Source organism: Sinohyriopsis cumingii, chromosome 11 (genome assembly GCF_028554795.1).
Source record: "Sinohyriopsis cumingii isolate HCF-2022 chromosome 11, ASM2855479v2, whole genome shotgun sequence".
Lineage (NCBI taxonomy): Eukaryota > Metazoa > Mollusca > Bivalvia > Unionida > Unionidae > Sinohyriopsis > Sinohyriopsis cumingii.
Genome location: NC_142971.1, coordinates 90139260 through 90160734, shown reverse-complemented (window position 1 = coordinate 90160734; position 21475 = coordinate 90139260). Strand labels below are relative to the sequence as shown.

At 34.2% G+C, this 21475-nt stretch overlaps 1 protein-coding gene across 2 annotated transcripts in view; it reads left to right on the top strand.

The window, feature by feature from the left end:
- LOC149788958 (uncharacterized) overlaps window positions 1-15870 on the top strand; it is a 46343-nt gene extending 30473 nt beyond the window's left edge. For both annotated transcript variants that reach the window (XM_089975110.1, XM_089975111.1), the window contains exon 6: window positions 1041-15870. In XM_089975110.1, the coding sequence (XP_089831236.1) occupies window positions 1041-2542 (1502 nt within the window). In that variant the 3' untranslated portion in view covers window positions 2543-15870. The remainder of the gene's footprint in view (window positions 1-1040) is intronic.
- The last annotated feature ends 5605 nt before the right edge of the window (window positions 15871-21475 follow it).

The following is a 21475-nucleotide window of genomic DNA, read 5'->3' as shown; positions in this document are numbered from 1 at the left end:
AGAAGAATGTTATTAGGATTACACAAAAACTATTAATATATAGCAGTGGAATTTTGTAGGCAAGTTTATAAGCATATACAGATGACCTACTGGTAACTTGATTTTCATGCTACATTTACTGAATCTGTGAAAATTATTTAATATTTTGGATCTAGGACTTTTTTTATTAGCACAGTGCACTTAAATCACTAGACATAGATCAGTGAAATATAGTAGACATGTTTGTATGGATGGACGGACGACATTATTAGATATTCAGACTAATATAACTATTTTTTTCATCATTTATTTTGCAATTTTTGGGCTAGGATGTCTTTGGTACAGATCTTGTTTGCTGAATTGTGCAATAACTTATATGCATGTGTAGATTACCTGATGAGATTTTGAGGCTGCTAATTAATTTTTGGTTTATTTTTTTCCCTTAAAAATCATTTAAAGTTGACTTTTTAAAATTAATACCATGTAAGCAGAATTGTACCACCAAAGAAAACACACCACACATGACATGAACAAGTGGAATATTTGGGACATTGGTAAAAGCACATGTAGATAAGGTGATTATATTTTCATGTCACTTAGACAATTTGTTTACCGGTATGTATTTTTTTCATCTAGGATATTTTGAGGGACTGGTTTTTAATATTTAAAAAATTGACCAGATAATATATTTAACCTTTGTTTCCAATCTTGTTATAATTAATACATTTATTCTGAAGGGTTCATCTTTGGGTTTTTGTGCAATTCTTCATTTTTGCATTTTTGAACTTTACTTTTAGTTGGCACAGTATAGCTGCTAATGTGCTGATGTGCCATTAAAAATACTATACATCCAGTTGTTTTCATACAGTTTTGAACATGTTCAACTTTGACCCTTTTTTTGCTACATATTTTACAAACACAAATCAAAAAATAAATGCAAACTTTTCCCATTATATTCCATGTATACTAAATACTTTTTCATGCTAAGCAAAATGTTTAACATGTCCATGGGTGCCAGACAATGGAATTTTACCATCCTGTTATTTCATTTTGTATTTCAGACCTTGAGCAGAAGCAAGCCCCAACAGTGTTGTTACTGTATTCATTTGACTCCTCTGCCCATGAAAAAGTTGTTTCCTCACTAGCAGGCTTCCTTATTGAGACTTGTAACTGCAATGTTCACCTAGATTTATTTGAAGAGCAAATTATACATGATCGTGGGTTGGATGAGTGGCTGATAGAAAAACTGCAGGAAGTTGATTTTGTCATTGTTTTGTGCTCAATTGGTGCACGGCTTTGCTCTAAGAAAAAGGTACGATTTAAACTGGAGACTACTCGGACCTTGCCAGATTATTTTGCTGTTGCTCTGGATTATGTTGCAGAAAAGATGCGAGCAGAGCGATCAAAAGGTTTGCCTTTAACAAATTTTATAGTGTTGTATATGGATTATTCCACATCAAGTGACATTCCACACCAGTTAGAGATGGCAACCAAATATTGCTTGATGAGAGATATTGATAGACTCTTCTGTCATTTACATGGACTCAATGGAGAACCAACAAAAGATGGAGCACCTTACCCTGGAATTTCTGAGAGCAACTATATGGAATCTGAGATGGGGAAAGAGCTTCAGGTTTCCATAGAATCGGCCAAAGAATACTTCCGAAGTAATCCTGATTGGGTGGAGGACAGACTTGAACAGGTACCAAATTTGGGCAGAAAGTTACATCATGTCAGAAGAAACTCTCAAGAGCCACTGTTGGGGTCAAGCAAAAATCAAGACTTACCAAATATTGAACCTCTTTCCATCACATCCAATATCCAAACCCAAACCTTGCCACGAACTTCAGTGCAGCATAATCGTAATCAAGATGAGCTTGTGCAACAGCTGGAGAATGAGGATTCCACCCAGAAAGACTCTTGCCAATCTTCTTTTGGCAGCCGGCAGAACATTCCTTTCTTCACACACCCTCTGCTCTCCAGTAGTTCACGTAGCTGTGATAATATACAGGTGGCTGTAGGGGACAATAATAGTCCCAGTCTTTGCAAGGAACGACACTTTGATGACTCTATGGAATATCCAGCACCAATAAGTCCATTCCTACAGCCTCATCACACTGAGACAGACTTCCCACATGCTGCCAAAACAAAGAGCAAGTCCATGCCTGCCATGTTGAGAAATAGCCTCTATAGTTCACAGACAGTCTTTCAGGCCGAAGTTCACAAGGCTTGGGATGATCTTGATGGAAAATCTGCTTATTCTGAATCGCAGGAAACTGTTTCCAATCCAGATTCTGTGTCTGATGACCTGGAGAGAGATATCAAGTCAATCATCATGCCTGTGCAGTTTGAGAGCAGGAAAAATTCGGCACCTCAGTTTGGGACAGAGACCGGTGAACATTTTCATAGGGGACTGTCTATGATACCAGCATTTTTCTTGGATCTGTCACGTCAGGGACAAAAGCCTATGCTTCAGAAAGGGAGTCACATGGACAATTTCAATAAATTTGAAGAGTCAATATTCATAGGAGAACAAATTCAGTTGGATGACATTCGTTTGTAAAAATAGATACTCTTGCAGAAATGTCAAATGGAATGTCTTTGAGTCTGGCTTGCTGAAAAATAACTGTAAATGTCTTTTGATAAAAACAATAGTTATCACACTGTTTTAGTGTATTGAGGAGAAAATGGTAATCAGAGTACTTGCATGTAAGATATAGGGCTTTAGGTCCTGAATCAAGTTATAAAACATTTCAATTTGCATTAAAAGAAAATGTGTTATCAATTTTTTATTTGTTTTCACACATTCTGGCTAGATGAAATTTTTTTAATGGAAATTTACTGCCTTCAGCTGCTTTCATTGTTTTTTTTATTTGTAATAATTGAAAATACTGATTACATTGTGTTTTTCTATGGTTACAGTCTGCTCTGCCTTAAAGTAAATAACATCAAAATACTATAAATGCCATTGTAGTTGTGGTAGTTATTTTTCAGCCAGCTAACAGATAGTGAAGATACATTTTTGACAGTATAATCCTATTGGTTGTGTACTTTGAATATTTCTTTCACTAAAAATATGTGTTTGCTCCTTTATTTCCATCTACCCAAGAACTATAGTCTATAACATCTCTCTCTCTCTCTCTCTCTCTGGCTAGCAATTTGTAATGATCACATGCTTTTATGTCATGTGATATAGGAATTCTATCATGTGAATTCATTTATATTTGTAGGTATAAATCTTGGCATTGTTTGAAAAGGAAGATATTTTTGCCAGTAGTCAAATTTATGATTTGGCTCAGGGAGGTTTGCTGAATATTTTGTCCAGAGAAGGATAATTGTTAGGTCTTTAATGAGTTGTTGCTACAAGGAAATACATGAAAATTAGTACCCTGTCTCTTGGTAGTCTCTTGAGCCAAGGAAGACAAGTTGTGCGATCTCATTGATGGTGGATTCGCATGTGGCTCCGGAGTCCAAATTCTGATGCACACAGGTAGTTGCAGGTGGGCCATGGGACACAGGTGGTTTGGTGTGGTTGGGATACAGCTATGTGATGTTTCTCTCTCACTAGCTGCAGCAAGACACTGGCAGCAGTCAACCTCAAAGGTGGAACAGGCTTTTCTGGTCAGGGCTCACCAGTAGCTTCTTTCTGAGGCAGTGAACTCGAGCTGGTGGGGTTGAAGGTTTGTCCATTTGATGTGTGTCTTGAGATTGTCTTTGGACTCTTGTGAGGGTGGCCTTGGTTTCAGTTGCCTTTGGTTAGCTCACCAAAGAACAGCTGCTTTGGGATTCTGTTTTCATCCATGTGGATGACATGGCCAGTCCAATGAAGCTGGGCCTGGATTAGTTTGGCTTCAATGCTTGTTGTGTTGGCTTCATCAAGGACTTCCTGGTTGGTGATTCGGTTCTGCCACTTGATCCGCATGATGGATCTCAGGGAGCACTGGTCGAAATGTTCCAGTTGACTGATATGTCTTTGGTAGACAGTCCATGTTTCACAACCATACAAGAGAGATGTGAGGACAACTGCATTATACACCTTCAACTTTGTTGACAGGCATTTGTCCTTGTGCTGCAAGACCTTGGTTTGGAGTGTTTGACTGGCTTTTTGGATCCTCATAGTGATCTCTTTGCCCAAGGAGCCATCACTGGATATTGTGCTGCCAGGGTATTTGAAACTGTCCACATTCTTCAGCTGCGTGTTGCCAATGGTGATGCAGTTTTGTGAATGGACGGTGTTTGGGGCTGGCTGGAAGAGGACTTCTGTCCTTCCTAGGCTAATTGTGAGTCCAAATAGGTTTGAGGCTTCAGAGAACCTGTTCATGATTGCCTGTAGATGAGTCTCTTCATGGGTCATGAGGACACAGTCATCTGCAAAGAGTGCTTCAGTGATGAGTCTTTATAGCATCTTGGTTTTTACAGCTAGTTGATGGAGATCAAACACTGATCCATCCAGGCAGTATCTGATGTAAATACCAATGTCACAGATCACATGGAGCAGTACCTGTGTGAAGATGAGGTTGAAGAGTACCGGGGTGAGTACAGTGCCCTGTTTGACACTGTTAGATGTGGGGAATTTCTTAGTGCGTTCACCGTCTGAGAGAATCTCTCTAGTTATGTCATCGTGGAGGAGCTTGATGAGGTTGGTAAACTTCTGAGGACAACCAAGCTTCTTGAGTACTACCCACAGTGCATCTCTGTTGACTGTATTGAAAGCCTTTGTCAGGACAATGAAGATGGCATACAGATTCATGTTCTGCTCAAGGCACTTCTCTTGAATTTGTCTCACTGCGAAGATCATATCATTGGTGCTGCGGTCTGGGCGAAAACCACACTGAGACTCAGGGAGGATATCTTCTGACACTGCCACAATAAGCCTGTTGAGAATGATGCAAGCAAGTATTTTGCCAGCTATGGAGAGCAAGGAGATGCCTCCATAGTTACAGCAGTCAACACGTGTACCTTTCTTTTTATAGAGGATCACAAATTATGCATTGCAGAGGTCGTCTGGCATCTCCTCTTCCATCCAGATGCTGATTAGCACATCATGGAATGCCTCCAGAGTATGTTCACTGAGAGCATTGTACACCTCTGCTGGGATACCATTCTTTCCAGGTGCCCTGCCACAGTTCATTTGTTTAATGGCCGTCCTCAACTCTATCATGTGTGGAACATCCAGTTGCTCGTGTGTTGGCTGTTGGGGTATTTGGTCAAGAACAGATTGGCTGACCGATGAGGGCAGGTTTAGGAGCTGAATAAAGTTACCTTCCATATGTACTTAATGCCAGCCTTGTCCTTTATTAGTGTACTGCCATCTGCAGCAAGCAAGGGGGCAGGGCTAGTACCCTGTAAACAAGAGTTAATTTACAGTAAATTCATTTGTTGCAAATTTTCATTGTTGCTAGGACCCATCAGATTTGAAACCCAATGAGGAATGAAAGATTTCTGAAGACAGCATGATCTGTTACCCTCCTGAGGCATATCCTGACATTTTGGTACCTATGAAAAGGTTATTTAAAATCAAAAAAGCAAAAACACGAACATTAGAACCTACAAAAGTAAATGAATTCATAGTATTTTTCTTGGGAACTTGCTCATGGTCATGTGTCATGTCAATATTTTCCTGAGTTGATCTTTCATCTTTCCTGTGTAAATCATACACACCATTCTGATAAATAATACTTTTACCACAGTACATTTCCAGTAATTCTGATGTTTAAAATAAATTTTGTTTTGATGATATTACTTAACTATTTTCATTATTCATTAAGCAGATTTGTGAATTATCTGCAATTTCAGTATATTCTAAGTTACTTTATGCTGTATGAATAAAATTTGCACGCTTGTTTACTTATTTTACTTTGGAGTTAAGGTCATAGTCATGGTAGAAAGTTGGTGTTAAGGTTTTTGGTTGAAGTTTTTCTATTTACATATATTCACCAACTCTACGACAGTTTCTCTTCGTACATGGTATGAATCATTATAAAGCTAAACCAATTCATTCTGTGACACACTCACTTGCCCCTTAGACGTTTGGAGTTTAGGTCAAAGTAATAGAAAATTTGCATTATGCTTTTGGTTAAAGTTTTTGCATTTGCTTGTATTTATTAAACTCTTGATGAATTTTCTTTGCACATAGGATGCATCATTATGATATTATGATACTACAGCAGTTTATTCTTTGACATGTAAATATTTCCCCCTTGACTTTGGGATCAAGGTCACAGTCAAAGAAAATTTGTGTTAAGGTTTTGGTTGAAGTTTTTACATTTGCTGATACTTCTAAGCTTGCTGATGGATTTTTTAAGGCTTAAGATAAATTATTATGGAGCCAAGACCTGCACCATCTCTACTCAACCTTTTGACCTTAGGATCAAGGTCAAATGGTTGACAGTAATGCTTGAGCTCGAGCTTCTTGTTTGAAAGACTTCAAGAAAACAGGACTTGCTGTAGCATTATGCAGTGGCAGATCTGCATCTAAGCTGTTGTTACTTGGCACGTGTCACATAAGGGAAATATAATACCTCTCCACACATAAATTTGTTACGAGTACATTTACTTTGCTTTGTATATATAATTATATAGACAGGTTTGGTGCAATATGTATATGTTATATACCATATCAGGCAGAATAATAATAATCGGCAGTGCTATATTTTCATTGCCGTAAGACTTTTTTTTATTTATACTTTTGAATTGCATCATTATCTCTTTTCATATTATTGGGTTGTCTGTTCATAAAGCCAAATAAGCTTATGGTATGGTCTTGTTTCCAGCAAGTATCACATGGTGTATATCCTTAGTATTCTATCAATAGTTGCTGTATTCAACTTCTCAAAACCACTGAACCAATTACAACCTAACTTAGCCAAGAACATCCTTGTATATAGGACTGTAAAAATTGTTCACAGGATGCTGATGACATTAAATATTGGCTGCCATTACTACAAAAAGAAAAACTTTCCAGCTTCTTGTCCACAACCACTGAACAGAATTTGACCACTTGGACAAAAAGCATCCTGAATTGAACACACCAGGTCCTGGCAGCTTGAACCTCGAGTGACAGCAAGAACCCATAATAGGATGTTGTGGATTCTTCACATGTTATGCTATTTAATCAAATTCCCTTGTTTACTTGCCTATCTAACTTAATATTAAATCTAGTAATATTATTGACTATACTATACCTGTGTCTATAATAAGGCTGTTTTATCAAAGATACAGAAAGTTATCCAAGATACACAAGATTTTTTAGAAATTTTAGAACTAAAGTTTACAAATTTTGTCTGAGTTACTCATCTAAATCGAGAAACACACATATTACCAAAAATTAAGTCCACTTTTGGCTTGGAATGTTGGAAATACCATTCAGTTACCTAATTACATGTTCTTTGTGAATTGTGCAAGTTGGGCATAGGTTTCTGTTTGATACATCTAAACCATGAAATACAAGTATAACCATAAATTATGCCCACATATAGCTTGGAATGTTGGAAAGCCATTCATTTAACTAATTCCCGTATGTTCTTTATGAATTATGTAAATGTTTCTATTTGATGTTATGGGTGTCTTTGACATTACACAGAGTTGGAATTGATGGAACATGGAGTGTACCATTCCTGTAAACAGCCAGAACAATAGAGTTAGAGTTTAACTTAGTTAAAACATCAAACTTGATTCCATCTTTGGAACAGATTGCAAACTTGAACCAATGTAAATTATTATGATGTATGAATGTCATAGGTGTAAGTTGTTGTTAATGTGCATTTAGTCTCTATTAATAAGACATCTCTCGTGACTGCTTGAGATCTACACTATGCAAGGGTTTTGTAAAGACCTATCAGCTGATTGTTATACTAAAAATGAGGCTTATTAAATTTTGGGTGAAATCTGAGATTTAGGGACAAACCTAGTTACTGTTAGTGACCAAAATGTAGACCATGAAAGTATAAAAAAATATATATTTCTATTTATGTTATGGGTGAAACATATACCTTTTGTTTTAAGTTTTTGCCTGACCATTTTAAACCTAAGATACTCACTGTTAATAGAATACTGAATGCGCATTATGCAACAGTACCAGTATATTCTATCAGCAGTAAAGAACATTGCATCTGCATTAGAAATGTGGAGTTTTTTATGTGAATAGCTTTTCTTCTTCTTCGAAATTTGCTAATAAAAGCAACCCATGTTGGTAGCAATCAGTTCCATTGACTTTACCAGACCCTCACTTTGTGTGTGTCTCTTGGAGATCGGTGAGAGGTGAGGTTTAATACGTTTATTGTGTTTTAAAAACTATTGATGCTCAAGAAGTTTTGAGTTTTTGTCACTTGTTGATTTTTTTCCCTTGTTTCTCACTGTCAAGTTAACAAAGCTTGATAAAAGCAACTAAGGGATATAATTCTGTATTGTCATTATGTAGGAGAGGGTACGATTTTTTAAATGCTTGTTCAGATATTTGCATGGATGAACCAGCCTTATCAAATATAGAAAGGTTTACAAAGTTAAAATATTTCCTACTTTGAATTACGAGTTTCTTATTTTTGAGCAAATATACATGTTATGGTTTAGATTAATAGGTATTTATGGAATATATCTAGAGAACAGACTTTATTAATTTAAAGATGAAGATGAAGCTGTATTATTTTGTTTTTATTTGTAATTTAAATTTTACATTTCTTAACAGAAATTAGTACAATTCCAGAAGATGTTCTGCATATATCTTTTTGGTTATATAAAGTGCCATTTTTGCATTATTTATCAGATTTATTGTTTGATAATGTATTGCTGTAATATGAACATGTGCAATCTTCCATTGAGAGACTGTATACTATTTCTTGTTAAAATGCAGTGATTACTTTATCTTATACTGTGTGTCTGTGCAGTCTTTCATTGAAAGACTGTGTGCTATTTCTTGTTAAAATGCAGTGATTACTTTATCTTACTACTGTGTATCTGTGCAGTCTTCCATTGAGAGACTGTGTGCTATTTCTTGTTAAAATGCAGTGATTACTTTATCTTACTACTGTGTATCTGTGCAGTCTTCCATTGAGAGACTGTGTTCTATTTCTTGTTAAAATGCAGTGATTACTTTATCTTACTGCTGTGTGTCCATGCAGTCTTCCATTGAGAGACTGTGTGCTATTTCTTGTTAAAATGCAGTGATTACTTTATCTTACTACTGTGTGTCCATGCAGTCTTAAATTGAGAGACTGTGCTATTTCTTGTTAAAATGCAGTGATTACTTTATCTTACTACTGTGTGTCCGTGCAGTCTTAAATTGAGAGACTGTGCTATTTCTTGCTAAAATGCAGTGATTACTTTATCTTACTAATGTGTGTCTGTGCACAGCAGTGAAATACTGCTGTACTGATTATCATTGTTTGGATGAAAGAATGAGATTTGTTTCATACCAACGAAGCCACATGATGGAGTCACACCAAAAGACCTCAGCTGGGAAAGAATTTTGATGTGTAATATAAGGATAAAGAATGAAGAAATACAAGGCATTTACTGGATAGTACATATAAGAAAGAGTGACTCAACATTCATTCAAAAGAATCGATACATGTTGCTCCCCGACATTTAAAACAGCACTGTGGGCAGTAAAACTTCATAACAGAATGAATCTGATAGTGAGATGAATGATACCTCAACAGCAGAAACAGGTTCAACTCAAAGTTCTATAGACAAAACGTCTCAGGTAACATTCCATCACACAACTTCTGCTATCTACACTTCCTGGACCTTATTGAGTGGTTTTCATTTATGATTGCTTCTCATATGCATAACAACCCATAAACAGGTACCTTTTGGTAAACGGGATAATGCTTATTTCATGCGGATTTCTTTAGCATCATCTGGTTTTAGAAACTTTCGACAGGTTGCTGGTGTCTAAGTTTGTTGCTAAATTAACAATCATGTCACTTCTTGGAGATTTTCCAAAAACTTATATATGTAACATGTATGTTTCTTGCTATATGTTCGTGTCTTTTGCATTCAGGTTAAATATTGATGACATTCATTGCAGCAGATATGATTGGGATTAAAAGAATTTATATGCCCAAACAGGTTATATTTGCAGGTTATGTTTCCCCCCAGTCAGTACATATTTTATTTTTTGTCACAACGTTTTGTTAGGGACCCTTCATAAAAGATCCATTTGTGGCCTCTAGTTCTTTGCTACCTACAAGCTTGGTGCCACTGTTCAATTCTATCTTAGTTTCAGTTATATTGTGCAGTGAAAAAAAAAAGAATAAACAGCTTTAAAAAATTATCATTCTACTTTTTAAGGCTATTAAGTACACATCAAAATGAAACTTTTGGAAGCACCAACCAAATAACCAGCTACTAAGCAACACAAAATGTAATACATATAAAACAACACATTGATGTGGAACTTGACAAAGCACTTTCACCCCTTGTCCAGGAGTAAGTGGTCATTGCATACCATTGTCTTGAACACTCTTCTCAATACATATTTATCACACCAAATTATCATAAAATATAAACCACCAAAAATCTAGACAATGAATCCGTGTTGCATCTTTTTTTCTTTTCCTTAATGATAATTCTCAGTATTGTGTGCAACGTTTTGATAAACATGAACTTTAAAATCTTGGAATCAAATGTGAATTTGCTGGTGAAGACAAATAGCTAAATTGTGAGAACACCACTCCAGCTTTTGTTTACAATTGTCCAAGGCAATAGGATAAGGCTTAAATAAACACAGACACAGACAAACAGCCACTTAAACTCAGTGATAGACATTATAAATTAACACTGCTTTTGTGAGCAATAAAAGAGACAGTGGCAGATATTAAAATCGAAGCACAATGTCTTTCAGCCATCATGCATTACTCTACTGGCTGATGGAAGGAACTACTTCTATTCCAAAGTGTTATGAAAATCATCATAGATTTTGAAGACACAAAACCATGTAGATATCGATCAAAATAATAAGAAACACTAAACAAACAAAAAATTATGTGATTCCTCAAATCAAGATTCCCTGATGACATTATCTGAAATTTTAATATAGTGTGGCCTCTAATGTCCAAAAGGAGTGACATGTGTCACAATTGTTGTCACATTTTAGGAATTTTTAAACTGGTAAGTTGTGATTTCTGTAATGTATCAGGCAGGTTACAAGAATTATGTAAAGTGAAATATATTCTGAAAGATCATTATTTTTTAATTATATCTTTTGACAACGAATATGCAGATCAAAACCCTTTATTTGTGCATTTTATGAAAGAAATGTATTGTGAAATACAGTGCAAACTTCCTGTATGTGGCTTTAGTTCCATGATGAAGGGCATTCCCTGTACATAGATTGAATATCTTTCAACATGTGCTTTTTGGTACCTGTATCTGAGTTGTGTCATACTGAGTTTTTGTTTTAGAGATACCCATTTGATTCAGACTCAACAGCTGATACCATTATGTTAATAACTTATAACCAGTTACAGACCATGCAGTAATTTTACCAGTCAAACATAAATGGAATGCAGACAAAAAGGAAAATAAATGTAAATGATGAATGTAATATAACAAGATGTAAAACGTAAAACACAGAACAGTAAAAGCATTTCAATATTTTATATTGAAAATACATGTAAATGGTTTTTTTAAGGCTGGAGCTAAATTTCAATGGTCACAAGTCCTTTTGCATGATAATATGTGATTAGATTCATTCATCATTACAGTTAATTTTATCTCTACTTCTGAGTCATAAAATTTTGCTAACAACTGACAATGGCATCATTACTGGTAGTTGTATCTGTACAGTTTTTGTTTCAATAAAAAATTTTTACTGGTCAGTATTCTACAAGTATAATTTTCATTTGGGTGGAGATTGTGGTCAAAAAGGGGTGACAGTTAATCATTTTAAAACAGTAAAATATTTCATGTATTTTTTCATACCGTTTAATTTTTTATACACAATCCAGATATCAAAATAATTATTTAAATGTATCGTAATTTTTTTCGTACATATCATTTTGCATGTTTCGAAAAAATCCATTAAATTATCAGACATAAAATATCTACTAGCAAAATTTACTTTTGCAAACAAGATCGAAAATACCATATTGCCATTTTATTTGTACAAAACTCAGTAATTAATTGTTGGTAAAAAAATACAAAGATTGATGTATAAGCATGGGCGCATGAAATCATACTGCAAATATATATATATAGATATATACATATATATAAATTCCAACAAGTTTAATCATGCAAAATGAAGCTGAAAATAGGTCACAAGATTCAGTTCAAAACACTTAGTAAATATGAACCTTAATTTCAGATTGCTTACTATAATAACTCTCCCGGCCATGACTGACTGACCCCACCACCTGCAAAAAAATCCTGACACCCCCTGCAATTTGATTTAAATTGTAATAGTTACACCAGTATACTTGCAACATATCACAATGCAAATATTACAGTTTTTAGTGCTATTTTTATTACTCTCATGGATTAATCTCGTATGATACTTTGTAAAATGTACATGCTAATAACCAAAACTGTACAAAAGAATGCTATGAATATGGTATACACCTCTCCCTCGATGACTCGCACACATCGGGGTCCAAAAGCACAGACTGCACTATAAGTGAGGGTGCAAGTTACTGAGGGACTAAAACACTTGCTAGACATCCATAAAACCACTGGGTTGGGTGGGGGGGACTGTGCTGTTTAATGGCTGAATCCTTGTTTTATTATTGAATCAAGAAAGTTGTTCAGTAAAGCGCCTTTTCTGATGAAGCTGTTTGTTATTCTCTATAAATAACATTTATTTTCAAGATGTCCAACATATGAAAGTTTGATAACATGATTGCAACAGGTTTCAAGAACCAAACATGGTTCATGAAAACATTCATGTATTACATCACAGCGTTTTGTTTTGTTGATTAGTCTGGTTCCCGGATTGGTGCAGAGTAGTATTTTGCAACAGTAGGAGTCTACGAAGTAGGGAACCAGACTAACTGTTGATACTCTACCAAACAAGGTTTCTTTTTATCTAAACCACGCAACATTTATTTCATGAGACAATCGTCTACGTTGAAACTAAAGTTTTGTATTTTTTAATTAGTAAAATATTGATGCCCTGATTTTATTGCAAGTACTACCGTAACTTCTTATCATCCTTGAGGATATCTCTACGTGTGAATTCAGGAATTCCATGGAACTTGTTTTTCCCGCAATAGTCCATATCTGAGAAATGAAGCTGTTTATTTTACGAAGTACTCATTTTGCTTGGTTGCCTTGCTATCTTTAATCACAATTATGACTGAGTAGGTGCATTTAAGGTAGTTTAATTAGATTACATACACAATAAAATTTATCAGTGTTCGATTGATCAACTGAAATGAGTTACCCAACACCACAAGAGCGCTTTTTCTTAAACATGTAGGATTTGCATGCCTTTTAACTTTTTTTTTAATTCCACCTCCTTTATTTGAATCAAAAGACATAACTACCATGTTAATATAAAAGGAGGACCACTTTTTATTTAGTGCAACAATACAACAAATGCTTCTGCTAGTATGATATCAAAACATGGTGGGCACTTAATTAGGTTCTCAAAGAAATGCTCGTGGACATAGCTGTTATAGTAAATTGACATATTTTACGTTTAATTACAAGAGGACACATTGCATTTATGATGATTACACTTAGAAAGAACTAAAAGATAGAACTAGATCACAAATTTCAATTAATAATTTTTTTATTTAATTGGTATTTATTTTTTAAAGTAATGTCTCCACTAGGCGTGACATTTTCATTGATTGAACTGTCATTGAATATCATAAATTGCAGTGTACTAAGAATGTCGTCTGAAAAGAAAATGTAACATATTATATTACTTCTTATTAAAAGTTGATATTTCATAATGCTGATGAAAATTTCCAGGTCCTAACTACCTTTTTCGATGATAAAATGAGCGATTTATCAAAGTTTCCGTTACCAATTTCGATCAAGATTTTCTTCAGGTTCAACAAATAGTGATCAATATTTTGGCATTTTCTTGCTATAAAATGGGATCCACACCTGACCTCATGTTATATGCGGATTTGCGAGTTATCAGGGTGCGAGTTATCGAGGGAGTAGTTTATTATCATGTACAATGTAATGTTATGAGCATGCTAGATTATAATGTATAATATAATGCTGTGAATATGGTATATTATAATGTACAATATATTGCTATAGATATGGTATATTATAATGTACAATAAATTGCTATGAATATGGTATATTTAAATGTACAATATTACAATGAATATGTTATACTATAATGTACAATATAATGCTATGAATATGGTATATTATAATGTACAATATATTGCTATGAATATGGTATATTTAAATGTACAATGTTACAATGCATATGTTATACTATAATGTACAATACAATGCTGTGAATATGGTATATTATAATGTACAATGTATTGCTGTGAATATGGTATATTATAATGTACAGTATATTGCTGTGAATATGGTATATTATAATGTACAATATAATCCTGTGAATATGGTATATTATAATGTACAATATAATGCTAGGAATATGGTATTTTATAATGTACAATTTAATTATAGGAATATGGTACATTATCATGTACAATATAATGCTAGGAATATGGTATATTTTAATGTACAATATAATGCTACTAGTATGATATATTATGATGTACAGTTTAATGCTATGAATATATTATAATGTACAATATAATCCTGTGAATATGGTATATTATAATGTACAATATGATGCTTGGAATATGATATTTTATAATGTACAATTTAATTATAGGAATATGGTATATTATAATGTACAATATAATGCTAGGAATATGGTATATTATAATGTACAATTTAATTATAGGAATATGGTATATTATAATGTACAATATAATGCTAGGAATATGGTATTTTATAATGTACAATTTAATTATAGGAATATGGTATATTATCATGTACAATATAATGCTAGGAATATGGTATATTTTAATGTACAATATAATGATACAATTATGGTAGATTATTATGTACAATTTAATGCTATGAATATGTTATATTATAATGTACAATATAAACCTGTGAATATGGTATATTAAATGTACAATATGATGCTAGGAATATGGTATTTTAAAATGTACAATTTACTGATATGAATATAGTATATTATAGTGAAATAGTATCATAATCTTTACAGTTCCTTTTGGCAATACACAATGGTTTGAAGGGAATTGTTTACACTGGCAAAATAATCTTGGTTTTACTCACTTATAGGTCAAGTCCATCTGCAAACATCGTAGAACCTGTTCTGCCATCACATAATGTGCCTGCAGGTGAGAGTTAATGTTGTTTGTTCTCCTGAGTATTTTTTTTAAAAAAAATGCATAGATCCAGATCTGCTGGCACATTATGTGATCTCAGATGGGGATGTATGCAGTATGTATTTGGACTGAACTTTTAAGCAAATCTATATGGTGCATAAAATACTAATTAAAGAACATTATCAGAGAAGTGTAGAAATTTTATTGTAAATGCAACGTAAATAAATAATTCTCAACACAAGTAGTTGTAACCCTAGAGTCTTGAGAAATTGGGTTTTCTTTAACCTTCAGCTGTGTGTGATAGTTACATATCTTTGTTCCCTATTGACATCTACAGCATCTGCAGTTGGTTGTATCTAATAATTTATTGGTTGAACATAATATTTTCATTATAATATATTCACAAGTTACCAAACAGAAAATATTTAGCAATTATGCCTTTAATTGTGTTGATTGTACTATTTAGGTGATAAATATTATGTACATGTACATTAAAAATGTACCACCAATGTCTGTGTACATTTCAATGAATAAAATATTGATAATATTATTATTTCATATTATTTATACAAGACTGATCACCATAACATTTTGCTAGATCATGAAATCTCTATTCAGCAATGTTTATACTCCATATTTCATTCCTTTTGAAAAAATATTTAAAACTAGTACATTTGGTTTTCTTGTCTCTTCTGTGGCTTTCTAAATATATTTTTATATCCTTGAAAGCTTTTTAGAATTGAAAGAAAAAAACTTGTAAGTCCTGCATTATAGTTTCATATATTGTGAAATACTATGTCATTCAGAGTTTGAGTCTCAGGCTTGGCCTGCGTTGGTCATGTGAGAAAACTTGCCAGTAAATCTGGACTGTTGTGAACAAAGAATCTAATTTTGTCCTTAATCAGGTCTTATGTCAAGTGTTTAGGCTTGAATAAACAGTAACACAAGAAAGAGTGAAAACAACAAGCTTTGAATAAAATACAATAATTTATTTCCCTGGAAAATTTTTGTAAAAATGAAAAATATGAACATGCGGTTTTATATAATCAAATCCAAAAATAGTCCAAGAACAAAATTTTAGTAGCCCTAATAACAAAATGTTCTACTGATTTCACGTTCGATTCCCGACGAAGAATCCAAGATGGAAGATGATGATGTATGCTGCAATCTGTAGTGTTGAAGTCTACAGTTCCTTGTAGAAACAAGAATTATTACTCCGGTTTCTGATAGCTGAATAAATTTTTATAAAAAAAACTGTTCTTGTTCCACAATATTACATGAGCACACATATTTTCTAGAAAAATAACAGAATTAATCCTTATGAATCCAAGTAATTTGAAATAACTCAAAACAGCACAACATACAACTAACAGTTTAACAGTCCAGCTTCTACTGAGATTAATTCTCCAAAACATGGTAATATCATATTTTTAACGTAAACGAGGTCAGATGATCATCTTCTCGAAGGTTATAGAAGCAAGTACTTGTTACAGATCACATTTACCCAGTGTGACCATATGAAAACCAATCATTTTATTCTAAGAAATAAAAATAGAAAAAATTGTTTACATCTCAAAGACAAAGTACCATCATGACCTCGAAAACAACCAGTCATTTTAAAATAAATTACAACTTGTTTACAATGGTTGCTACAAATTTTGAATCAGGGTCAGGATTTAGATCAACACCAGGTGTTGATAAACTAACAGTTAAGGTCAAACTATTTTCTGAAAAAGTATAATCTCTAGTGAATAAATTTACATTACAATATCAAGTAATAAAAAATATAAAATTTAAAACTGACAAACAATTAAATTGAAATAAATATATATTAAATTAGATACAAGTATATCAAATATACATAACACAGTCACATATATGATATACTCCTCTGTTGTTCTTTGTCTGTCATGCATGAAAATGCACAGATCTGAATAATGTATTTTAGCTCAATTGGTACTAAATCAAAAGAGCTTAAGGAAAGACCTGTTGCCCATCATCTGATATTCATTTTCTGTCCATCGCTAGTACAAGCTGGTTATCACTACTCATAATAAACTACCTGGAGGATTGTCATGAAACTTTACACATTAATTCCAATATATAGTTGGTCAAAAATGGCATGTGTTTTGCTCAGACAGCCAGCATGGCCATCACAACAGTCATCTTGAAAATCTTTTTGCTGCTTCTAGTTATAGATGGTTATATCAACACAGGGTTTTGATTTAACGACTTGTTAGGAAGTTTTGTTGGTCATAAATGTTTCTAGTTTGTCCTTGATGAAAAGGATGCCGATCTGAAATCCAGAATGTTCATCATGGGCCACTGAGAATTTTTTTTGAATCACTACTCCAGAAGTGATGTCAATAGCATCATAGAGTTTTCATCAAAACAATTTCTTACAATAATTACTTGGTATTAAGTGAAAATGGTTCCTCACAGACTTTATATATAGGTGACAATGAACAATTTAAAAAGCTTGTTGCTAATTCTTCTGAATGGATGGTCATATTGGCATTGGGTTTTACCAAACAAATCTTCTAATTGTATCTAGTTTGTCCTAAATGAAAATGGTGCTGATCATACCATTAATATGACTGCCACAGTAGCTAATATATAAATCTTATCACTAAAGAATCTTAGAGTTTCTGTATTCAGCAATTAAAAAGAAATGGTCATATCTTGAATTGCTGGAAATTCCAGTTGGATGCTAGAACATTAGTTCCTTTGCAGGACCCTTGTTTGCATGTACAAGCTCTAATTGTTGAAAGCTATTTCAGGAGAGCTACTGAAGAAAAAACTGTCCTTGCATTATATGCACTGAAATAATTTTGTTTGCGGTTTAAAAGAATTTTGATCCATAAAGATTGATCCTTTGATCGTTGAAATGTAGTCCAAAAAAACCTCTATAAAGGACACATGAAAAGTTGCACACTATGTGTCATTTATATGGAAATTAAATTTTTGTGAAATGTGTTAAGTTCTTTATGAATAGGTATTCTGTGAAAAAGATGCTGTAGTATATTGATATATTTTGTACTAATTACAATTTTTAACTTGTTTATCAAGCATATAATTCACAAGTTTTCTATATAGCTTGATGTAAAACATTATGTACAATTATGTAACATTATACTATATATTTATTTTCAAATCTGTCCTCAAAATAACTGAAAGAAGATTTCCCTAAAACATATTATGTATTCACCTTAAATTTTTTAAAAGCAGTTTCAATATAATTTATTATTTACTAAAATAGTTGTATTTTGATCAATTACAGCTTTGGAAATACCATGTATGGTCTGTATACTGTCAAAAGTGTACAGGACAAGAAAACTCGTGCCTTGTATTTTGGTTTCACCCATAATATCCAACACTATAATCCATAGCTACTAGCTCTAGCAAATGCTGATAATTTGGACCATTTTTTCAAAACTTCATTAGCACAAAATTCAAAGCAAGTCTTACTGTACAATTGTTTTTAGTGATTCCATACTTTTTCCATAAGATTCGTCTAATTCTAAAACCTTTTTGGACTTTTGAACATTAGTTATTTTGCTTGCATTCTAGATAATTTTGAAATAGCATCTTTTAAGCATAGGCCTGATAACAGCGCTCAAAAGGTTCTTGAAGATATAAGACTCTATACGGTATAGACTGATATGCAGTTTTTCATGTACATTTGACTAAACAATCACTCAAGTAAGAAGGAGATGGCCATAGTCTGCATATCTGGACAATCCGTGAGCTATATCCAGATCCAAACAGGCTGGGGTACTCAACTGGTGTTGACATGAAAGGAAGTAACAAAATGTAACAATGTGTCTTGTCTAGGGTGAAAAAGGACATGCGGACATATATCAACATGATCGCTACATCTAGCTTCCATCCAGGCAGGCTCACAGAATCATACTCGCCCAAGAATTATTGCACTAAGCTGCATGACACTTGAATAGTTATGATTTATGGACAGGTGTAAAAAAATGTAAAAATTGCACTAATGACTTCCTTTTGGTAGAATACACCAAGAGTGGTGCAATAGCTCTAGTAGTTGTGTATTAATCTGTGGTATCTCAGGATAATTTCACTCGTGGGGCTCATGCAGGTTACACTTGTGTGCCTAAATCCTATGTTTTGGGATCTGAAAATATAATAGAGTTGCCGAAGTATTATGACAATAATCAACTGTTCAGTTTCTGATCTAGGTCAAAGCGTTCTATCCTCCCACATACCATTGTAATAGTTGTATATTGGGGTACCTATTACTAACTTCACTTGGGAGGCTTCTATATGCATTACAATCATGGGCTTACTCACACTCAAGAGTGATGGAGGAAGAAGTCATATAGTGTAGAAGGCTTTGAACTAGACCATTAACCTAGGTCTAAATCTTCTATTATCATACTACTCCATCACTGTAAACTGCCACTACAGAATCCAAAACTCCTATTTTAGGCTTCTCCTTATCTGCTACTTTCATCTGGCAGTATCTGTTTTTTTGAAGCATCATTTATTTATGGAACGGGATGAGAAATTGTAATGGTCACATCATTAAACCCGTGACAACCCACACAAAAGCATGTAGACTCATTGTTATTTCCAATCCAAAGCAACAGGCGAAGGCCAAGCTAGGGCTACTAAATATTTCATTGATCCCTCTACTAGCAACATCTTTCATTTACTCCTCTACCTCTTTCATCTTACCAAGTAGAATCTCATAAGTGGTCTGGTGTATGGATGCCTCATCCCCTGTACTGATTTTATACGGAATTAAGTTTATAACCCCAAAGTCTTTAGAATCTTTTCAAAATACATCTTTATATTAAATCAAGTCCATATGCAACTTCAAGTATCCACTAAAATGGTTACTAATAAATCTTCAATTTGAAACGCTAAAGAAACCCAACAGTTCCTCATCACCATACTTTGAAGATCTAATGGTGATAGCATTGACTTTAATTTGCCTGGTGAACACTGGCCCGTGTTCTACTGGTTTATGAATCCCTGGAATTACTCATATGAGAAATCAGCTTTAGGTTTTACAGATTTATTGTAATTTGTATTGTGCTTATAGGATTTCCTCTTCCATCTTTGTAACCTATGTTATTCTTTCTGTTCTTGTCATTTTGATCATTCTGCCAAGACTGTTGTTTGTCATCTGATGTCTCAGGCTTGGATGAAGAGCTGGTCAGATCTGGCTCAATGACACTCCTAAAGTGGGTTGTCATAGACTTAAATTTTCTGACACAGATTGTCTAAATCTCTCGACTATCACAGTTTGCAAAGCTTTACTAGTTGCATTTCCCCCCCCCCACACACACACACACGGGAGGCTAAAAAGCCGCTTTCAGGCCCCTCACAATCAACGAAGTGACACACTGTACTTTCTGATGATCCGCAAACCAAAAACTTCTGAGTTGCCAGCATGTGAGCATCACCAATGTCCCTATCATGTGCTTCATGAATTCTCAGAAACGTCTTAGATTCAGGAAGTGAATCCATAAATTGATCCCTTGCTACAGTGAAATTCATGTCTGGAGGATCACCAAAATAGCCTGAAGAGTCACATTGTTAATAGAATGTGCCAATTCTCAAAGGACTTGTTCTTTCACTTTATGCAGGTTTGTATTTGGCTTTAAAATCTCTCTGCCATGTTCATAGAACCATGCTTACAATCAACTTTACTGTGTATATATAATAAATTACATTACTCTTTAACCTATAGTATTTAAGAAATAGCAGCAGAGGGGGCGAATCCCACAACTTTTAGAAGCCTCCAAACGCCGAAATAAGCCCTTAAAAAGAACGCGTTGACGGTTCGTTGTAAACGTAATTGTCGGCGTTGTTGCTGCGTTTTGTTGTCGTCGTCCCCAGAAGGGGTGAATCCCACAACTTTTAGGAAGCCTCCAAACGCCGAAATGGAGGGCTCTAACCTTACGCTGTTGTAAACGTAATTGTCGCCGTTGTTGCTGCGTTTCGTTGTCGTCGCCCCCTCTGCTGCTCTCTATCCAAAAAGATTATCTAACCCGACTCGATACCGTGTTCGAGGATCATGTAAATTTATTGTTATAAATCCGTGCGGGGTTGATTGGGCATGGCTAAATAAATTTCTAAACTTATTTATATCCATATCACCGTCGCACCAATTCTGA